Here is a 21,640-nt window from a genome sequence, read left to right as displayed (position 1 = left end):
AGTAAAAACATATTTTTTACCTTTAATTAAAGAGGAAAACAAATTTGCATACAAATGGGAATTCAGTCTTGGCAGAATATTTTATACTACCGGACAGAGAGTTGATGGAGGTTTTTATTTTATAGTCAATGCTGAGAATACCGCCTTACACCAACTCGCAGTACAGAAGGGCAGGCATGTGTTGAGAGCCATTTTGGAGGTTGTTGGAAATTCTTTCTTCCTCCCCAGGAAAGGACACTATTGTTTCCCTTATTTTCTAATTATTTATCTCAGCATGCATAGTAGCAGGTTTCTTTGTGGCGTTTAATACTTACTAGGCTTTGGCTGACCCTTCTCCACACCCTTGAGTCTCCCACTTCTAGCCCTCATGTGAGCCCTCCTTCCCTCAGAAAGGCTGAGTAAAATCCCTCTTCTATGTCCACACTCCACACAGCAGGAGTCCTGTTGCCCCCACACTCCCTTCCCACCACCTTTTTATGCTCTTACGAGTCCCCTTCCAGTTCCCTGCCTCCTAAACCAATATTCCCATATAGATGAACACACACACACACACACACACACACATAAAGACAGACACACACACACACAGAGACACACACACACAGACACACACACTCAGAGATAGACACACACACACAGACACACACACTCAGAGATAGACACACACACAGACACACACACTCAGACACACACACAGAGACAGACACACACACACAAAGACAGACACACACAGACACACACACACACACAGACACACACACAGAGACAGACACACACAGACACACACACACAGACACACACAGACACACACACACAGACACACAGACACACACACAGAGATAGACACATACACAGAGACACACACACAGAGACAGACACACACACAGACACACACACACAGACTCACACACACAGAGATAGACACACACACAGACACACATACACAGAGACAGACACACAGACACACACACACACAGACACACACACAGAGACACACAGACACACACTCACACACAGAGAGACACACACACACAGACACACACACACAGAGATAGACACATACACAGAGACACACACACAGAGACAGACACACACACAGACACACACACACAGACTCACACACACAGAGGTAGACACACACACAGACACACATACACAGAGACAGACACACAGACACACACACACACACACAGACACACACACAGAGACACACAGACACACACTCACACACAGAGAGACAGACACACACACAGACACACACACAGACACACACACACTCAGACACACACACACTCAGACACACACACACTCAGACACACACACACACACACACAAAGCTCAGATCCACATAAGAGAGTGATTATGTGGTGTGTTTTGCCTTTCTGAGCCTGGATTACTTCATCTAATAATATATTTTCCGGGGCTGAAGAGTTATCATTTTATAGTGAACCTGAGTTTACTTCCTGGTAAACTCGCATCTGGCAGCTCAGCAGCTGCTGGGGATCTGACTCCTCTGTCCTTGTGGGCACCTACACACACACACACACACACACACACACACACAATTAAAAAATTTAAAAACTAGTATTTTCCAGTTCCATCCATTTTTCTTTTTAGTTTTTTGAGGTAGGGTTTCTTGTGTAGCCCTGGCTATCCCGGGATTAGCTCTGTAGACCACACTGGCCTCTGCCTCCTTTGTGCTGACATTTTTCTATAAATTGTATAATTTCATTTTTCTTTGGAGCTGCTTAAGATTCCATTATGTTTAGTACTTGTGATGGCTGTTCTTAGTTGTCAACTTGAACGCTTCTGGAATTAACTAAAACCCAAAAATGGAGGGCCATATCTGGGAGGGACTTTTGTTAACTTGAAGAAGAAAAATCTTCTGATCTAGTTCCTTGCAGTAGGAAGACACAGCTTTAATTCAGATCTTTTGTGCTGGGAAGACTGGCCTCTAATCTGGGCCACACCTCCTGCTGGAAACCTGTGTAAGGACCTGGGAAAGGGAAGCTTAACTCTGCCTGCATGCTCTCGCCTTGCTAGCACATCCATTCTTTCAGTGGCATTAGAGCCTACTCCTTCAGGGTTCCAGCATCTACTAAGGACCAGCTGAGACATCCAGCCTTATGAACTGCTGGATTCTTGGACTTTCCATTCGTAGGCAGTTGTTATTGGATTATCTGGACCATAGCCTATAAGTCATTCTAATAAATCACACACACACACACACACACACACACACACACACACACACACACACACACACGGGGTGGGGGAGGGAGGGAAAGAGAGAGAGAGAGATTCACTCTGTAAGTTTTGTTCCTCTAGAGCTCTAGAGAACCCTGACCAATACAGTACTAAATTCTCATTCCCCATTCTTCAGTTGATGGACGTCTAGGCTGGCTCCATTCCCTAGCTATTTTGGATAGAGCAGCAATGAACATGTCTGAGCAAGTGTCTCTGTAGAACATGGAGGCTTTGGGGACTCAGGAGGGGCACAGCTGGGTCATGCAATAGCTCTATTTTTAGCTTTCTGAAGACCCCACACTGCCACTTTACACCGACGCTGAGTGAGGCTCTTCTTCTCCACACCCTTTCCAACATTTGTTGTCATTTGTTTGCTTGGTGACTGTCACCTGTCAGGGACTGACATCTCAGAGTCCTTCACATTTCCTGATCTCAAACAAAAGGCTTTGAATGATTTATGTTTGCTTGTCTGAGACAGGATTTCCCTCCGTAGACCAGCCTGGCCTAGAACTCACTCTGTAGACCAGGCTGGCCTTGAACTCTCGGAGCTCCACCTGCCTCACAAGTCCTGGTATTAAAGGCATGCACCACTACAGTCCTGCTCTGAGTAATATTTTTGCTTTGTTTTTATTTATTTCTTTGTTTGTTTGGGTGGCTGGGTGGTTTGAGGCAGGGTTTCTCTGTGTAACAGCTCTGGCTGTCCCAGAATTTGCTCTGTAGACCACACTGGCTTCGAACTTAGAGACCTACTGGCCTCTAGCTCCAGAGTGCTGGGATTGAAGTGCACCACCACCTCCTGAGTGATTTTTTTTTAAAGTTACCTGGAACTGAAGTTACAAGTGGTTTTGAGCCACCTGATGTGGGTGCTGGGAACTGAACCCATGTCCTCTGAAAGAGCAGAACGTGCTCTTACCCAATGAGCCATCTCTTTTCCACAGACAGTGTCTTATGTAGCCCAGACCATTCAAGAAGCCCTATATAGCTGAGGATGACCTTGAACTTGTGAGCCTCTTGCCTCTGGGATAATTATGTGTGCCACCAGAGTTTTATACCTCTGGGGATTGAACCTATCACCTGGTGCTTCATAGGTAAATATTCCACCAACCAAACCATTGCCCCAGCCCTAACTCAGCAATTTAAAAATGAAGCCCAAATCAGCAAAACAAACAGCAAATTTTAAATCCCAACAGTCTAACACAACACAGCCCCCAAATACAATAATCTGCCACTAACATGCTGAAGAATGATGGCAGAGAAATATCTACCATCTTTGTTTTCCATAATTAAGCCATTGTTTCCTTCAGAGTAGAAACCTGTATGTGTCGCACAAACATTACAGATCTGAGCCAGACATGTTTTAGGCAGTGATCTTTGGCACTGTATGTCAGAATGGCACATACAAAACAAAGTATGTGTGTTTAGAAACAAAGTTTCAGTGAAGTCACACAATACAACATGGGCACTGTCAGAGGCATCTTGGGTTCATAATGTGTTTGGTTACAAATCATTTTGTTGATGTTCAGAAACCTTTTATTGTTGCCAAATTTCCATAAGATACACATCCAGTCACTTGACCCCAGACAGGATGGCAGTATGTCTACCCCCTAATCACCAGAGTCCATAGAGGGCAAAGGATTATGTAATGGGGCAGATTAGGGATCTCAGTGGGTACAGCTGTCCTCAGTTCCTGGGGTGGGCACCATCTAATCACATGGTTCCTTGAGGGACTATGGATACAGAGGGATCAGGTGCTGGCCTGAAGGTGAGGAGCTATGAGCTTCAGGAAAAGAATTCGGCCCATTTGAATCTGTGTAGTTTGGAACAGCCAAACTTGGGGTAATTTATGACTGTGGCTGTCAGACCCGATACACCAGCTCCCGCTGCTGTGAGACACACACACACGGGCCTCTCCAAAGACAAATGATTTACAAAACAGGAGTGTCTTGGAAAGGGAAGGAAAGTGATAAAAGTTAATAAAAAGACAATGAATGCACTTTAGATGAAGAATTGCTCCTCAAAACACAAGGGCATTTTAGATAAAACCTGATCAGTATGCTCAGAGTAATTTAAAGAGGGCAGGCTCTATGGATGTAAGAAATCAAAGATGATGAGGTTTTTAAAAAGATGAGAAGAAAGCTGACACAGTTAAGAGGAACCTCCCCACCCCCCAGGGGACACCAGAAGCTTCTAGAACTAAAGAAGTAGCCATGAGAAGGAGCGAACCCAGCAGTGGAGAGAAAGCAATAGAGAAGAAAAGGAGGAGGCTGGGAGAGTCAATGTTCAGTATGGGAACCAGTGCCAAGCCCTGGCTGTGCTTATCCTTCATAGGCAGAAAGAAGACAACAAGCAAAGGGCCAGGAAAATATTCATAAGCTCCAGGAGTGGGAAGCAGTCAGGGCTTCTGGTCTGAGGGGAATGGTTGCTGAGGGGGCAAGAAAGGAGGGAAAGGGGGAGGAAGAAAGGGAGGGAGGGAGGGGATGATAGGAGGAAGGATTGGAAGATGGAAAATAGAGATGGAAGGAGGAGATGGAAGATGGGAGGGAGAGAAGGGATGGGGAGAGGGAGGGAATGGTACTCTTACATCCTAGGGCCTCAGTCCCCCAAGATGTCAGAGGCAGGAATGGTTTAGGATGGTGGTTTATGTGGGATGCAATCAAAGAACTTGGCCAGATGTTGTTTACAGGAAGGTAAGGCAGAGACATACTTAAGGATGCAAAGCTGAGCATTTACATGACCTGATGAAAATGACTCAATATAATCCATTCAAATGAAAGATGGGTGATAATTAATAAACATGGAGGCCGGACTGTGTAAACAGCTGGTGATCATGGCTTGATCTGGCTCCACAGAGGAGTTCTTGAGAAACAGAAAATTGCCATAGTTCTAGAAAGTAAATCTTAACCAAAGAAGATCAAGACAACAGCCCACGTTACAGACTGGCACACAAATATCCCAGGATGTATTTGTCTCTGCCTCCCTAAACTCAAAATTTGAGACAGGGTAAGGGCCAGCATCCATGAATGGAGGTTGGAGAGAGAGGGAGAGCCGGTGTCCATGCATGGAGGTGGGAGGGCTGGTATCAGGAGTAGAGAGGTGGAGGGAAGGTGTCAGTGAACTGAAGGTGGGAGAGAGGAGAAAGCTGATGTCTACGAAGGGAGAGTGGTAGGGAAGAGGGAGGGGAGAGGGAGGGAGGGAGGGATGGAGGGAGGAGGGAAGGAGAGAGGGAGGGAGGGGAGGGGAGAGGCGTATTCAGAAGGCAACTTCAATTCAGAAGAAAGGCAAAAAGACTTCCCTTAGTGTTAGCAAAGGAAGGCTCCAGGCAGTCAGCAGCTCAAGCCACCTAGAGAGAAGCCAGGCCACATAGGAACATCATGGGAGTCACCCGGAGAAAACAGGAAAGGACAGATTCCTGCTCTGGACTCAGTGAGCTTCCCTGAGGGGCTGCCTGCCCCATAGCAAATAACAAACAGATGCAAAGGAAACTGGCCAGTGGGGGACTGAGGCCATCATGCAGCAGGCATGTCACACTGCTGGCTAACGGCGAGGACCAGCGTGAGAACCTGGTCTCTGTCCATGTTCTATGTCTGTCTCCTTTACTTTGGCCAGTCTGCTTCTCGGTTCTGTATGTTGGTCATAGTGGTCTACCTTACCTGTCTCATCCCCTCCAAGGCAGAAGACACCAAGACACTAATATCTAAGGCAATTTACTGTCAGCTTTTACAACATTCTGTTCCAGATTCCAAGGGCATCTGCAGGTCCGAAAGCTGCAGTCACCCATGAACTCCAGGAACAGCAGAACTTGGTGGGGCTAGCCATGCCCCAAGAGAACAGCTGTTTCCAAATGGCCACATGGGGTGGGGGAGGGCAGGTCATCCCAAGGAACCAGGTTAAGCTTATCTGACCACATTGTAGGACCCGAGGTGATATAATGATGGCCAGAAGCACACCTCCACCAGGTTGCAAATTATGCAACCTCTTGTGCAACCTCTTCCTCTACTTAACCCAAAAGCTCATGCAGGCACCCAAAGGTGATCTCGAGGTGGCTGGACCCCTGGGCAGGTGGTCCTGGGTTCTATAAGAAAGCAGGCTTAGTATGCTAATAAGCTGCATTCCTCCATGTTCCTGCTGAGTTCCTACTGACTTCCCTCAATGATGGATGGTCAGCTATGATCAGGATGTGTAGGCAAAAACTTCCCTCCCTAATTTATGTTTGGTCATATATATGTTCATATCACAGCAAAGAGAGCAAACTAGGACAAGCGGCTGAGCCTCGCTGGCTGGGGATTCTGCCTTAAAGGCCCTGGCTACCATAATTAACTCCAGGGAAAACAGAGGAAAGGAAGGGAAGCACAAGCAGAGAGCTAAGACCTCCAGTTGAGTCAGCTCCCTTCTGGGGTAACTACGGTTGGGTATTTACAGCTCTTTGACCAGCGCATACTGCTTCCACACAGCTATTAAGACTTGTGAGATAGGGAAGCGGCTTAGCTGCTAGTATGTTTGTCTAGCACATATAAAGCCCTAGGTTCGACCTCCAGCACCACATAAACTGGACATGGGGATGCATATATGCAACCCCAGCATTTCAGAAGTCAAAGACAGGAGGATAAACGATTCAAGGTCATCTTCAGCTGTTCAGTGAGTTCAAACGCAGATCTAGATTCATGAGACCCTGCATCCAAAAAAGCCTGGAAGTGGAATCCTTGTTTTCATACACCAGGATGTTCTATTGTACTTTCGATTGGAAATGTCTTTGCAGACTCCATGCTGTTCACTTGATCACCAATAGGTGGCACTGTTTGGGGGAGGTTCTGAAAACTTAAGGAGGTGGGGCCTAGTTGAGGGGGAAAAGTCACTGGGGGTGTGCCTTTAAAGATTACACCAGGTCCCTAGGTCGCAGGCAGTAAAGACTGCTCCCAGCACCTGTTCCTAACCCTATCATGCCCTGCCCAAGCCCAAAGTGCTTAGCTGCCATATAGTGGCCCTCCAAAGCATGGAGAGAAAAGAAATCCTCCTTTAGTGACCAGAGAAGTACCCTACACAACAACACACCGCCAAAACAGATAAGGCAAAAACCATGTGAAACAATAAAAAGCAACAGAAAAGCCATGCTGCCAGGTTTGGCCATGTCTTACCCGCAACCCAGGGAGACAGTGAGTTTGAGGCCAACCAGGGCCACAAGGTGACCCCGACTTAAATAACAGGGCTGGGGAGTGGCTTGGGGGTGGAGGAGCAGGGGGTACTCCAACCCCAAAAGCAAACCCACAGGGAAAGAAATGCAATGTCAATGCGAGGTTAACAAATGTCTTGGTCCTTAAGGGGCTGCTGGCAGACAACTATCAACAACAAACAAGAGCGCAGGGCACAGATCTGAACATAAAATGAACATAGTTTACTTAGACCGTATGCTTAGCGTCATGACTTTAAGTTTTAATTATACACTGTTTCAAGTAACTATTAAACAATTAGCCATAGAATAAACTATTAAAAACTTAGAGGTCTCGCACACATACTCCATAAGTGAAAGAAAGAATGAACGAACTAATGAATGAAAGAAAGAATGAATGAAATAAAAATGTTAGAGGGCTAGAGAGATGGCTCAGTGGATAAAGGCGCTTGCCTGATGACCTGAGCTGATTTCTGGGACCTACATGGCTGAAGGAGAGAACTCGTTCCCACTGGGCATCTTCTGATCTCCGTGTGTGACCAGAGGTTTGTCAGTTTCCTGTTACTACCCTAACAACCTTAACTGCTCAGGTAACCTCTGTGGGTCAGGATCTGCATGTGTCAGGGTGGTGGCTCTCCCCTGGAGCTCATTGATGCTGTAGGATCAATCTTGAATTTGCAGGGGACACCCATCTTCAAGCCAGCAGTGACAGCTTTGGTCTACCCTTGCCCGGCCTCTCTCTGACTTCCTCTTCTGTTCTCGAGGCTTTGAGGGCTCATATGATTATTTTGGACTCACCCATGTAGTCCAGGATAACTGATCTTTTTAAATTTATTTTTTAAATATGGTGTGTGTGTATGTGTGTGTGTGTGTGTGTGTAAATGCCTGTCTAAAATATAACTGGCTTTTTTTTTCTTTTCTATTCTGTAGGTTGTGCAGAACTTTTTGTTTTGTTTTGTAAAACACAGTCTCACTCACTATGTAGAGTAGGCTTGCCTCAAATTCACAAAGATGCAACTGTTTCTGCCTCCTAAGTGCAGGGAAAAAAGGGGTACACCACCATGCCCAGCCTGGGTAGAGGCTTTCAGTTCAATGTGGGAAAAAAGAAACGCTTACTCTCTGCTAGATGCACTATAAACTAGTGTAGCCATTGTGGAAATCAGTACACAGGCATCTCAGAAGAAGGAAACCACACCTCCCACAAGACATAGCCCCAAAGGACTCTGTGTCCGCCACATAGATACGCGCATATCCATGTTTCCTGCTCCTCTATTCACAATAGCAACAAAACCAGTCTAGATGTCATCAACTGATGAGTGGGTGGTAAAATTATGGTATCTAAACACAGCAAATAAAAGGGAAATGAAGTTATGAAATTCTCAGGAAAATGGATGAACTGGTAAAGTGAGTGACATAGACTCAGAAAGATAAAAATCACACATCCAGAGAATGTGTGAGTGAACATGTGTGTATGTAAGTGAACATGTGTGTGTGAGTGAACCTGGGGGAAATAGGTGTAGAGGAAGGGTGGGGGCAGGGCATCAGGATGCAAGTGGGAAGGAGGCTGCGGAGGGAAGGATAAATGAGGCGGGGGAGAGAAGAGTCAAGAAGGGAAATTAACAAAAATGCTGTTGCAAATGATACAGTAAAATGTAACGGTTTTCATGCTAATTAACTAAATGGCAAAGAGGGAAACATTAGACTACAATGGAAAAGAGGCAAAGATAAGTAATTGTAGGTGAGGCACCATCACCTCCACCTGGAAAAATCGAGAGTCACAAGTGCAAGCACCTGAGAAAGTTCTGAAAGTGGACTAGAGAACAAATTAGAAAGCAAGAAACAGGGCGGGAGAGATAGCTCAGAAATTAAGAGCACTGGCTGTTCTTCCTGAGGCCACAAGTTCAATTCCCAGCAACTACATGGTGGCTCACAACCATCTATAATGAGTTCCAGTGCTCTCTTCTGATGTTCAGGCAGAACACTATATACATAAATAAATACATCTTTAAAAAATTAAACAGCAAGAAACAATGCCTTTCTTGCTATCTTAAAACAACAACAAACAACCATAGAAAAGTAAAACAGCCGCAACCAACTCATCTTGACATCTCCAGCAACAAGTTCAGACACGTTCAGACACGTTCCATCTAGAAATGGGCTTAGAATTCACTTAGAATTCGGAGTGCACCCCAGGAGAGTGCTAGACTGTCCCTATCATGCGGGGTTCAGCAGATCAGTTAAGTCAAGGCCATCCCACTTGGAATTCCCGTGGGAGCTTTCCGTCTTCAAATGTAAAGCAAATACATGACACCTGGTACAATGCATCCAGTAAAGTGCAATAAGAGGGCAATGACCTAGAGTGTGTTGAAATATGTCACAAAACTAAAGTGTCTAGGGCCAGGAAGCTGGCATGGCATAAGCCTGGCAGCCTGAGTTTGCACCCCAGAACCCACGTCAAGGTGGAAAGAGAGCCAGCAAAACAAAACACACACACACACACCTCAAGTGGCTCACTAGCGTGGTAGTGTTGGAGAAATACACATGGGAAACAGAAAGTTCAGAGGTAGACCTAAGAATGTCAAAGGCCAGTTCATGCACATGGACACAGCCAGAGCGACATTAACTAAAACTCAAACCCACAACCTGCAGCAGGACTCTGAGCTCACAGGGCAAATGGAGTGGGATGCATGGGGAATGGGATGACACACTCCTTTGGTGCACTAGAAACTATTGGTGGCACACCACCATCACCTGAGTCCCTGGTAGGAAGAAGATTGCCAGGGCCTTGGGAGGGCCTGAAAGCTCTGGGGAAGCAGCTCACCTGTTGGGAGTGTAGCCCATAGAGGTCAGCATCCGTGCCTGGTCCAGGTCTCTCGGGAAGCCGTGCAGCACCCACCCTTTCCGGATGCAGTCTTGTTGGCCCAGACGCTCAGCCAGAGCCTTGGTGATGATACTGTCTGGTACTGCAGAGGAAGAAGGATAAGAAAGCATTCTGAAGCCAACAGCTTTCTAGTCTTTCCTGGGCCACACACCAAGCTACTACTGCAGAGACAGCTTTGCGCAGAGCGGATTGGAACCACCTGGACAATGTCCCTCTGTGGTCCAGCAACAAGAGTGGCAGGAGCAGCAAAGCTGCCTGAGATAGAAAATGCATTGGATGATCTTGGCCTTCACCTTTCACACCTTAACAAAAGTCACCATCCTCCCATCTTGGTCTATTATGGCAGCCAAAGCAAGGCACCACCAACTGAGAAGCACGGCAGTGTTTGGCTCTTAGATCTGGAGGCTAAGAAGCAAAGTTCAGGGCCCACCACTGGGGAGGGCTAATTGCTTTCTAGTTTATAGGCTCCCTGTAGGTTTTCAAATAGTGGACTCTTAGGTCTCATTTTTTTTTTTAATGAAACAAAGTTGGGGGTTGATAGAGGTATTTTAGTATAGGCATAAGTGTGAGGATTAAGAGAAAGAGGGATGTTCAGAAGAAAGCAAGGCACACCTGAATGCATGCATGTGGGCTTTTCAGAGAATCAGAAGACAGACAAGCCCATGTGGTGGGTGTGGCCTCCTCAGTGGAGTGTTACCAGGGATCTCTTTATTTGTAAAATTTATTCATTTTATATGTATGGGTGTTTTGTCTGCCTCCATGTCTGTGCACCATATGCATGCCTGGTACCCTCAGAGGCCAGGAAAGGGTGTCAGATCTCCTGGGACTGGAGTTACAGATGGTTATGTGGGTGCTAGGAATCCAACCTGTATCCCATGCAAGAGCAGCCAGTGCTCTCAACTGCTGACATTTCTCTGGCCCTGGATCTTTTAAGGGATTGTGTAGAGGTCAGAGTTGAATTTTATGGAGTCGTATCTCCTTCCACATTTTACGGGCCCTGGGGATTGAATTCAGGTTGTCAAGCCTCCTTGGTAAATATTTTTAGCCACTGATCCCATCCAGGAGTGCTTTGAGTCTCATGATGTCATCATGCCTTAAGGTCCCATCTTCTCTACCACCACTTACCGTATGAATTGGGAGGTGGGGGCACAAGCATTGGGATTATAGCAAATGCTTCTCAGGGACTCACACCAGGCACAGAGTTTTAATTTCCACCCAACACCACTGAGATCCCATCCAGTCGGCCTCAGTGGACTTGAAATTCACAGAAACCCCTCTGACCGCCCTCTGAGTCTCCTCTCTCTGTCTGGAGAACCCAATCTCTCTCCAGAATCACAGCTCTGCTTATACCTGGAGACTGAAACAAGTCCCCAGCACAGGGAGATATGAGAAGCCTGTTTACATTGCTGCAAGTGACATTTTCCTGAAACTCATTCCTCTCTTCCTAGACTCATTAAATGCTCCATGTTGCTAATGTTCTGCGTCCTGGCAATTTGCACGGCATCGCCTGCGCTTTGCACTCATTTTCCCAGAAATACTCGGTAAATATTACTAGTGTTTGCCATGGATGTGGGCCCCAAGCGGGGATGCTTGGCTGTTTCTCTAGAAGCTTCTGCAAGGTTCCTTCTCACCAAACATCTGTGGGAGCATCAAGTAGCCTAGAACACATTCTGAAGCCTCACAAGGCCCCACAGGCTGACAGCTTTGGTAGCCAGACAGTGAGAGAGAGGCACTGTCCTCCATATGACCATTTTCTGGCTGCTGCCCTGTCTCAAAAAATCCACAGCTGTATTCCAAAAGAGGAACATCACCTTAGATTCGGGGCTTTCCAGCCAGTACAGTGATGCACACCTTTAATCCCCGTGCTTGGGAGGCAGAGGCAGGTGGATCTCTGTGAGTTCAAGGCCAGCCGGTGTGGGGAGACCCTGTCTCAAACCAACAATAGCCATTTGCTGCCTGCTCAAAGCAGTTACTAGAGTGGCCTCTCACCCTGTAGTTATCTCCTTTCTCAGGGCTTGACAGGAATCAACTTAAAAGATAAAGGGTTGAAATTATTTCCCAATTCCAGGTTACAGCCCATCATAGCAGAGGAGTCAATGCCGGGACTTGCAGTAGCTGGTTACGTCACATCCGCAATCAAGAGGGCTTACTTAGGGCATGCACATTCGTGTGCATGCAAGAATGTATGTCACCACACGTGTGTGGAGGTCAAAGGACAACTCTGGCTGTTATTCTTTACTTCATAGGCAGGATTTCTTATTCACTGTGTGTACAGTTTGCATGGAATATTAGAGATAGTCCCCAAAGAATTCCCTCCTAGGCTGGGTAGTGGTGATGCACACCTTTAATCCCAGGACTTGGGAGGCAGAGGCAGAGGCAGAGGCAGAGGCAGAGGCAGAGGCAGAGGCAGAGGCAGAGGCAGAGGCAGAGGCAGAGGCAGAGGCAGAGGCAGAGGCAGAGGCAGAGGCAGAGGCAGAGGCAGAGGCAGAGGCAGAGGCAGAGGCAGAGGCAGAGGCAGGTGGATTTCTGAGTTCCAGGCAAGCCTGGCTACAAGCAAGTTCCAGGACAGCTAGGGCTATACAGTGAAACCCTATCTTGAGAAAACAAACAAACAAACAACAAACAAAAGGAGTTAGTTGCCTCCTTCCCTGCCTGCCTCCCTCTTCCCATTACTTCCTGAGTCAGGATCTCATTATGTAACCAAGGAACTTCTATGAACTTCTCATCTTCCTTCCTCCACCTCCTAAGTGCCAGAATTAACAGAGTAGATCCTCATACCTGGCTTATGTGGTACCAAGAATCGGACCCATGGCTTCATGTGCTCTTCATGTATGCTAGGCAAACACTACTCACCGAGCCATGTCACTAGTCCTGTGTGTTAGTTATTTCTTTAAAACAGGAACCTCTGTCTGTAGGAGGTTGCACTGGTCACTGGGAGCTTGTTCCGTGGGACAGACTCTCCCAGAAGGCTGTAATTAGGTGGCTCCCACGTGAGGAACTCCATGGGTGGGAGACTCCCACCCTCTTGTTTTACCAGCTTGGGAGTCTCTGCTAGAAGCCTGGTGTCATGGGGGTTTGCCTAGAACTTCCCATCTTGGATTATCCTGGCACAGTCTATCATCTTTGTACATTATGAAGCATCAATAAATCCACAGTCTCCAAAGGGCTATAGAGCTGAGGCATGTGATAGCCCTCTGCAACAGAAGCATACTGGGGATCTCCTCCGGGGCTCCTGGCTGTGCTGTCTCACCTGGGCCAGGGTGAAGGGAGCTGGAAAGACAAGCTGGCAGAGGACAGATGGCAGACTCCTCTGGGCCACTGCCCTACCCTTGCAGGCATCAGAGGGGTAGGGTCTGGGTGTAGAGGGGAGAAACTTGAATACCCCAAATATGGCCCAAGAATGTGTATAAGGGCTTGAAGGCACCTGTGTGTCACAAATGCCTTGCTCCCCGCAGGCTCCTGCATGTTGGCCCAGCCCCACGTGTTTGGACCAGTCAGCTTAGCAGCCACAGGCTCTCTGACCAGATCTCACTGTGGTGCTGTGCTGGAAGCTTAGAGTCCCCTCGGTAACATCCATCCTATATCCTCTTCTCCGCAGAGTTTTCTCCCTCTAAAGCCATTCACCATTAAGTTAGATGCCTCAGGCTTGATTTTGGGGCTTGACAGTTAACATCTCACCCTTCTGGCCACTGACTGCCAAGGGCTACTTCTCAGAATGTCCTGTCGACCGAGTTTAGCAGCGTACAAGATGTCTGTTATCCCACCAGATCATATCATGTGATGTTAGGGTTTTTTTTTTTTCTTTTCCTCTTCCTTCTTTTCAAGGTCCTTGAGTTTATCTCAAGGTTATTAAAATCTCAGTTCACTGATTCCAGGGTTGGGTGTGCTTAGGGGGCTCAACAGGGTACCTACCAAGACCCCCTACCCAGGAGCTTGGCCAACCTCTGGTCTAGAGTTAGGGGCTTGAGGCCCTCTTAGGCCTTCCCTACACAGGGTTTCCTGTAAGCATTAGTTTCAGGGTACAGATAGGACATCATCACCCTGCGGCGGCCTCTTGTGGGATGGAGCTGGACAGAACTGGTCCCTCTCTGACTATGGGTCTGACATGTCATCTTCAGCCTATTCAAGAAGGGAGCCAGTCACAGACAACCTCCAGGCAGTTAGCAGGCCACAGTGCCCCCTACTGTCCACCATACCAGGAAGACACTGAGGTTTCACACCGAGCATTCTGAGTCTGATAATCCTTGAGATGGGTCAGAACGAGGCCGGTACCTTTAGCACACTCCCTTCCAATACTTACCCACACCTTCCTTTCACACTCCCTCACAACTCCTCCCTTTGCACCCGGGTACTCCTGACCCTCCTCACACCCCGTGTTTCCTTCAAGCTCCTCCTGTTACTTCTTTCCTCCCCTACCTGTCCTTGGAACACTGTAGAGTCAGTATCCGGGTGGAAGGAAGCCAGCTAGAATAGGAATCCTTCCTCTTGTACCCTACTCCCCAGCACACCAGTGTGGGCCCTGGGTCCCTGCTCTGTTCCTTTGAGCCACCAAGAGGCCGGAGGTAGCCAGGCAGGGAGAGCTAAAAACACAACAACAAAGGACCATGAGAGGAAGGGGCTGATTTGCTTTGAATTCCACTCCATTTACCCAAATACTCAAGAGACGGAAAGTGCTATATGCCTCCCTGACTCAGCCTGGGACCACTAGTCTTGCTTTAAGTCAGCGAAAGCAAAACCATCCATTTTCAGGAGCCAGTTTCCTGATGGTGCTGCCTCTGAACTGTTAACCTGCAAGTGCTCCCCATGCTGTCACCAGGATCACTGGCATGTGAGTGTGAAGACAACCTGTGGTGGCCTGAAGTACCAGGACCTAGTGCTCCTTGTGGCTGTTAAAGATGCTGTTTGTTTATTATACACTGCCACCTACTGGTCAATTGTGGGTCTTGCAGCCAAGTGAGTCTTCCTAAAACTATGCAGGTTTCCAAACACTGCAAGGGAGGTAAGAAGAGACCTAGATTGTTCACCTGAGGCACCCTGCAGTTGCACATGGACAAAATCCTTTTGGTCTCCCTGGTCTTTGGTAAACTGAACTTTCTGAACAGTCCTTGTCTTGCCAGGCCTTGGAAATTTGCCAGGTGCAAATTTAGATCAAGGTCTTCTAAAGTTTTGATAGATTCTAAAAGGCTTTTTCTTTTTGAAAAAGAAAAACAGATTTTACAAATGGGTTTTATTATGTCATCTTCATCCTCCAACGTAGGGCTTCAACTGTACTCATCTGTTTACCTTCTGATGGCCTCTTCCATTTCCAAAATATTCTAATCTCTTCTATTTTCATGTTTTGTTTTTCTTTTTTTTCTAGATTCCACATATGAGAGAGGTGTCCGTATTTATCTTCCCGAGTCTGGCTTATTTACCATGGAGATCTCCAGCTCTCCATTTTCCAGTAATCACACAATTTCCTTCTGTCAGAGGTCTTTGTTCTTGCATCTGTGTTTCCTAACATGAACCAAAGTGCCTGGAAAACAATGGCTGTAGGGAGCGTCAGTGTTTTCCTATCCAGAAAAGTATGTTATCCTCGAGCTCTGGGCAATCCTGGGGTCTTCTTTGGTTCTTTCTTCCTGCTCAAGACTGGCCACTCACAATTCATCACTTTCCCCTCTGTAATGCCCACTCAGACAAGATGACATGGCGCCGGCGCTGACATGCCCAGAGCTGTGTGACAGGCCGCTAATGGGAGACATCTCCGTTTATCCCTGGTAATATTATACACGAGGAAAAAGATTTCTCAAACACTGGCTGTCTTCTATAAATAACTTCACCTAGTATGATGTAAGACTTGTGAACATGCTCAATTAGCCATGCGGTGCCCTACAATTGGTGACTATTCTTACCTCACTTTACATCTTTTAATGGGCCCTGAAAGGATCTGAGGAAGTGAGACCAGGCTGGCCTGTGTGTGTGTGTGTGTGTGTGTGTGTGAGAGAGAGAGAGAGAGAGAGAGAGAGAGAGAGAGAGAGAGAGAGAGAGGGAGGGAGGGAGGGAGAGAGAGAGCTGACTGAAAGTGTGATGTGCCTACCAAGGGAGGATCAGTATGCCGCTCAGAAACAGCTTATTCCTCTTATATCTCACAAGCATCTTGGATGCTGTTGCCCTGGTGATCTGTGGGAAGGCAGTCATGGTGTGGGAGCAGAAACCCAGGTGGTGATCCCTGTGGTCGGGATGGAAAAGGGACTACAGTGGGTGTAAGCACGCTCTAGTTCCTTTCCTGAGCCAGGCTTTGGTCTGAGCATGTGTGTTCATTTTAATTCAACTATTAATTCATATAATTGAGGTAACAACACTAGGAGCACAGTTACAGCAGTGCCCCAGACTGCAAACTGAAGCCTAATAGGACAAAGCCACTTGTCTGGAGCTGCAGAGATAACAGGCAGCAGAGTTTGACACTTGGTGGCTCAGTCAGGCTCTGCACTCTACCAATGCCTTTAGAAGAACAACACTACATGGGTGAGAGCAGGAAGCCCGCACTGTGCCCATTGCCACACTGAGCTAGGGGAAGACAGCCACAGCCTAGGAAGGCTGAGGGAACCTGCAGTTATTATATATATATATGAGGAAACCAAGCCAGTCACACGAAGACTGCAGCGGGGATGCCTGGCCAGCCCTAGCTGTCCCAAGTTTATCCAAAGCACAAAGCATAGGGATGGGAATCTGGGTTGGGCATGCTAGCCCTAGCAGAGGCATATGGAAGAGGCCCAATGGGAAAAGAGCCAGATGCAAGCTCTGAGGACCAGTCAGCAATCTTCAGGAATTTACATGTCAGCTAACCCCTTGTCAGGGCAGAGTGAAGGCAAGCTCTCCCTGGGACCTTATTCCAAATCCACATACTAAGTTGAGATCATGATAAACTAGCCTCCATCTTATGCCATGGTAGGCCAGCTTGTCACACTGTAACAGATCACTGGGTACCAGAGTTATGGCTGCTCCTGGTTACTATAGAGACCAGGCATCCAAAACAGGTGGCTGTCATAGGAAAAGAACAAGATATCCAAAAATTATACATGGGGGCTAGATAGATGGCTTGGTAGGCAAAGTGCTTGCTGTGCAAGGATGAGGACTTGAGTTCAGATTCCCCCAGCATCCACATAAAAGTGTGAGTGGCAGCTCACATCTGTAAAGCCCAGCACTGTGGAGGTGTAGACAGAGGATCCCTGGAGCTTGCTAGCCTGTTAGATTTCAGGTTCAGTGGGAGATCTTGCCTCAGAAATATCAGGTAAAAAGTGGTTGAGGGGACCGGAGAGATGGCTCATTGGTTAAGAATACTCGCTACCCTTCCAGAGGTCCTGAGTTCAAATCCCAGCAACCACATGGTGGCTCACAACCATCTATAATGAGATCTGATGTTCTTCTCTTCTGGCATGTAGGCTCTATGTGCAGATGTGTAAAATAAATAAGTATTAAACAAAAGTGATTGAGGAAGACACCCAACATTGGCTTCTGGCCTCTAGAGGTGCAGGAATATAAAAAACACACATGCAATGTATACATTAAATGCACATGTATTCATACCAGCACAAAAAGCAATGACTGTCACTGTGAAGCAGGGAGTGGGTAAGCATGGCACGTGCACGGTGCCTGATGCTGATGTTGCTATTGTTTTAATTACATTTATCTATGGGGGGTGGCACTGCCATAGCATGGGTGTGGATGGCAGAAGGCAAGTTGTTAGTCAGTTCTCTGCTTTCACCATGTGAGCCTCAGAAATCAAACTCAGGTGCCTTTGTCTACGGGGCCATCTCACCAACCCCTGCACCTAGCACTCTGTTGATGTACCGTCACTGTGCACACAAAGCAAACTGATGAAGCTAGAAAAGATCACTTTATAGGCAAGGAAATCGAAGCCCTGAGAGGGCAAGCGGCTTACCCAAGGCCACAGTTTAATGTGCATGGCAGGTGGGAACCCGGTTGACAAGATTCTGGAGCCCCCTAACTAATAATCAAGGTGCCTACAGTTCAGGCTGACGGTAGGTGGCCTCTCTAGCAACCTCCCATACGTAGTCACCTTTTTGTTCTTTCTCATGTACATAGAAGCAAGAAGTAGAGGGCAGAGGGCAGAGGACAGAGGGCAGCATGTGGGTCCTGGGTGTCAGCAGATCCGTTATCTTGTACTGTCCACAGCACAGGAGCCTGGGTCATTTGTCATCTGCCTACTCTGTTGTTCACAGATACCTGCTGATCTGTCCTCATGAATGTGTGTGTGGTGCTGGAGTTGGGCACTGAGGAATAGCCCATCAGCCCCACTGCAGAACAGAACACAAGCAGACAGGGAAATGCTAAGGTTACAGTCCAGTAACCCAGTCATGCTCAGCAGGCCGGGAGGAGTCAGTCAGGGCAAGGGCAAGGAGGATGAAGTTCTTCCTTCTCACCTGCAGCCCTGGATACACACACACACACACACACACACACACACACACACACACACACACACACACACACGGCACGCACAGCTGTGCTGACTGGAGGCATGGGCAGAAACTTCCTCTTCCTTGTTCTTAGGCCCCATGCCCTTCAGCCCCTACCTGGCCAGGGCCTCCTGTACTTAGTGTGTTCTGTCACTCCCACTGCCCCTTGCTGCCACAATGTCACACAGTGATGTAGACAGGTGTGAAGCTGCAGGCTGCAATCCAACAGGCCTCCACCAGGTCCCTCCATACAGGGAGGCTCCAGCACCGACTGGCCGATGAGCTCCTTAGATGTCCTCTTACACCCCAAGCTGGATTTGTAGGTGCAGAGGTCATCACAGGTCATGGTGGGGAGGTGGCCTCCTCCCCGCACCTCAGGCTTCGGCAGGCCCCACTTGAGGAAGAAGCAATGTTGCTCCCATCAACTGAGGACACTCGCAGAGGAAAGGGGGCTTCCAAGCATTCCTGCCTTTGGGAAAGTCTGAGAAGGGCTTGATTGCAGCACCAGCCATGCCAAGGGCTGCCCAGATGGCACACTGGGGACCTCCTGCCTGGAGAAGCAGGCTGGGCTCCCAGGGACAACCTGTCGAGGACAATTTCACAGCTGAGTGCCTTGCAGTTTTCATTTTTCTCTGAGGCCTCTTCAGCTGCCCCCGGAGAGGAAGATGCCTCCAAGAAACACCGAGTAGGAGGACACTTTGCACTTCTGGACTCTCCTTGGACTGCCTAGAAATGTCTGGGCTTGTTTTGTTACCAGCTGGATACCCGATACACAGCAAGCCGTTGGAGTCTGCAGCAGATCTGGGGTGGGTGTCAAGCAGCAGGAATGGACCCGCCTGCCACTTGGCTTCTTGCTCCAGCTTGCATCCAAGAATGGAGAATCTCCAGTTGCCTCAGTTTCCCCCACCAGACTAGTCACTGAGCAGAAAGCTTCATGGCTCCTGGTGCCTCGACATTCCCTTTACTGGATGGCATTCTGATCATGTGGAAAGACAGTGTACATTTTGCAATGAAAGCCTAATGAAGACAAATGAGAAACTAGGCTTCCGAGGGCACAAACCTGTTGATGGCAGGGGCTGGGGACACACGTGTGTGCTGACCCCTTTATAGATCCATTCTCATTAACAGGCCCTTGGACCCTCAAAATGCAAACAGCACTGTTATACCAATGGCCTGTTTGGCTGGCCCAGCTGCTGTACTCTCTCCTGGGCCAAAAGGAAGACTGTTACCTCGTTTCCATAAGGAAGTCTTTGTAGCAGTCCCAGTGGAAAAGTCAAAAGTTTGATTTGAAAAAGGGAGCTACTTCAAAAGCATTGTCAGGCAGAGGTGAGGGACCCTGGAGAATGCATACATTACAGGGGGCATCCATTAATCCACCTCCAGGCCACCCTCCAGCGGGCCTCTGGCTGGGGTGAGGCTCTGGGGGCCATAGCTGGGGGAGGCAGCTTGAGGACAACCCATGTTGATAGAAAAATTAATGTGTTTAGGACTTACTGCTGTGTGTGTGTGTGTGTGTGCGCAAACAAGGGTGGGTGTGTGTGTGTGCACGCACAGAAAAATGAAAGAAAAATATGGGTTTTTTTTTTTCAGTAATAAAAAGGAAGTTACTCTGCGGGGCCCCTAAAGCTTGTGAAAAATTAAACTCGACGGATTCAAACTGTCCTATTTCCACTTCAAAAGGGAAGAGGCGCTGAGCTCTTCCCAACTTAGCTTCAAACGCCCAGCACCCTAGAAAATTTCTGTAGAAAAATAAAGGCTGGCTGTTCCCCCAAGCGTGTACCGGTTACTGTGCCCGCTGTCTCTCCCTCCACTAATTATACCCCTGTGAGTCTATTAATCAACTGGTAAATTATTTAGAGAGGCCTGCGCTGTCTTCAGCGAGTACAAACACACCACACTGGAAGGCTGCTGGTAGCGGGCAGAGGTCCCCTAGGGTCTCCCCTCAGCGGGAAGGCAGCTTGCAGCTAGCACAGGCTCCAAACAAGGATAGGCGTCCTCTTACTTCCTCAGATGGGGGCTTTGCATGGTCTTTCAACTCCGCAGCTCTTTGCAAGTTTTAAACAAAGGGGGAGAGCAGTTTATTGTTGACTCTTTCGTGTGCATTTAGTAATGAGAATATTAATTCCCCATTTTAAACAAAGTGAGGCATTGCAAGCAGGCTGTGGTGTCGGCTGCCTCCTGGGACCTGGACTCGCAGAGCGCTCTCAAGAATTCCTGTAACCGCCCCAGTTTGCTTGAGTTCCGCTAGCTACTTTTGCTAGGTGATTGTTCAAGTGAGGGTCTCAAATCTCCCTCAGACCTCCCACCTCTGTTTGCATTCTATGAGACCTCGAGGGACCTTACTAGGCAGATGTGTTTAGGAAATCGAGGCTGTGTGGGAGGAAATGCTGCTAACTCCAGGCAATGATCTTTTCCAAAAACACAGCAGGACTGTCATTTTTATTATGCCAATTAAATAGCTGGAGTCTCCCCTGGAAGTAGGCACATGCCTGGAATGTCCCAAGGAATGTGGTCTTTCTGCGCTAACTGCTGGTTATCAGACAGGTGAATTGGGAGCCCATTGTAAGCCTGCCAAGAGCCAGCTAGGCAGAGCTATGGTGGATGGCTCTCCACTCCTGGAGAGACGGGAGAGAGGGAAGCTCCACTGAAGAATCAGGCCCTTGTCGGCAGGGTCCTGATGGGACCAAGCATGCTGTGGATGCTCAAGATAAATACATCACACATTTAAAGCAAAGGCTTAAATCAACAATAGCTGGACTTTTGTTGGTGTTTTTACTGTTGTCTGAGACAGTCTTACTGTGTAGCCCTAGCTGGCTTACAGCGCTCAGAGATTCACCTGCCTCTATTTCCTGAGTGCTGGGATCAAAGGTGCGCACCACCACACCTTGC

The 21,640-nt window shown here is 47.9% G+C and overlaps 1 protein-coding gene across 2 annotated transcripts in view; it reads right to left on the bottom strand.

Annotated features, from left to right (window-relative positions):
* Positions 1-21,640, bottom strand: part of Ak8 (adenylate kinase 8) — a 110,356-nt gene that overhangs the window by 40,771 nt on the left and 47,945 nt on the right. For both annotated transcript variants that reach the window (XM_051184993.1, XM_051184994.1), the window contains one exon: positions 10,233-10,374. In XM_051184993.1, the coding sequence (XP_051040950.1) occupies positions 10,233-10,374 (142 nt within the window). The remainder of the gene's footprint in view (positions 1-10,232; positions 10,375-21,640) is intronic.

This window comes from Phodopus roborovskii, unplaced genomic scaffold (genome assembly GCF_943737965.1).
Source record: "Phodopus roborovskii unplaced genomic scaffold, PHOROB, whole genome shotgun sequence".
Classification (NCBI taxonomy): domain Eukaryota; kingdom Metazoa; phylum Chordata; class Mammalia; order Rodentia; family Cricetidae; genus Phodopus; species Phodopus roborovskii.
The sequence above is the reverse complement of the archived record's forward strand: the minus strand, read 5'-3'. Positions and strand labels throughout refer to the sequence as shown.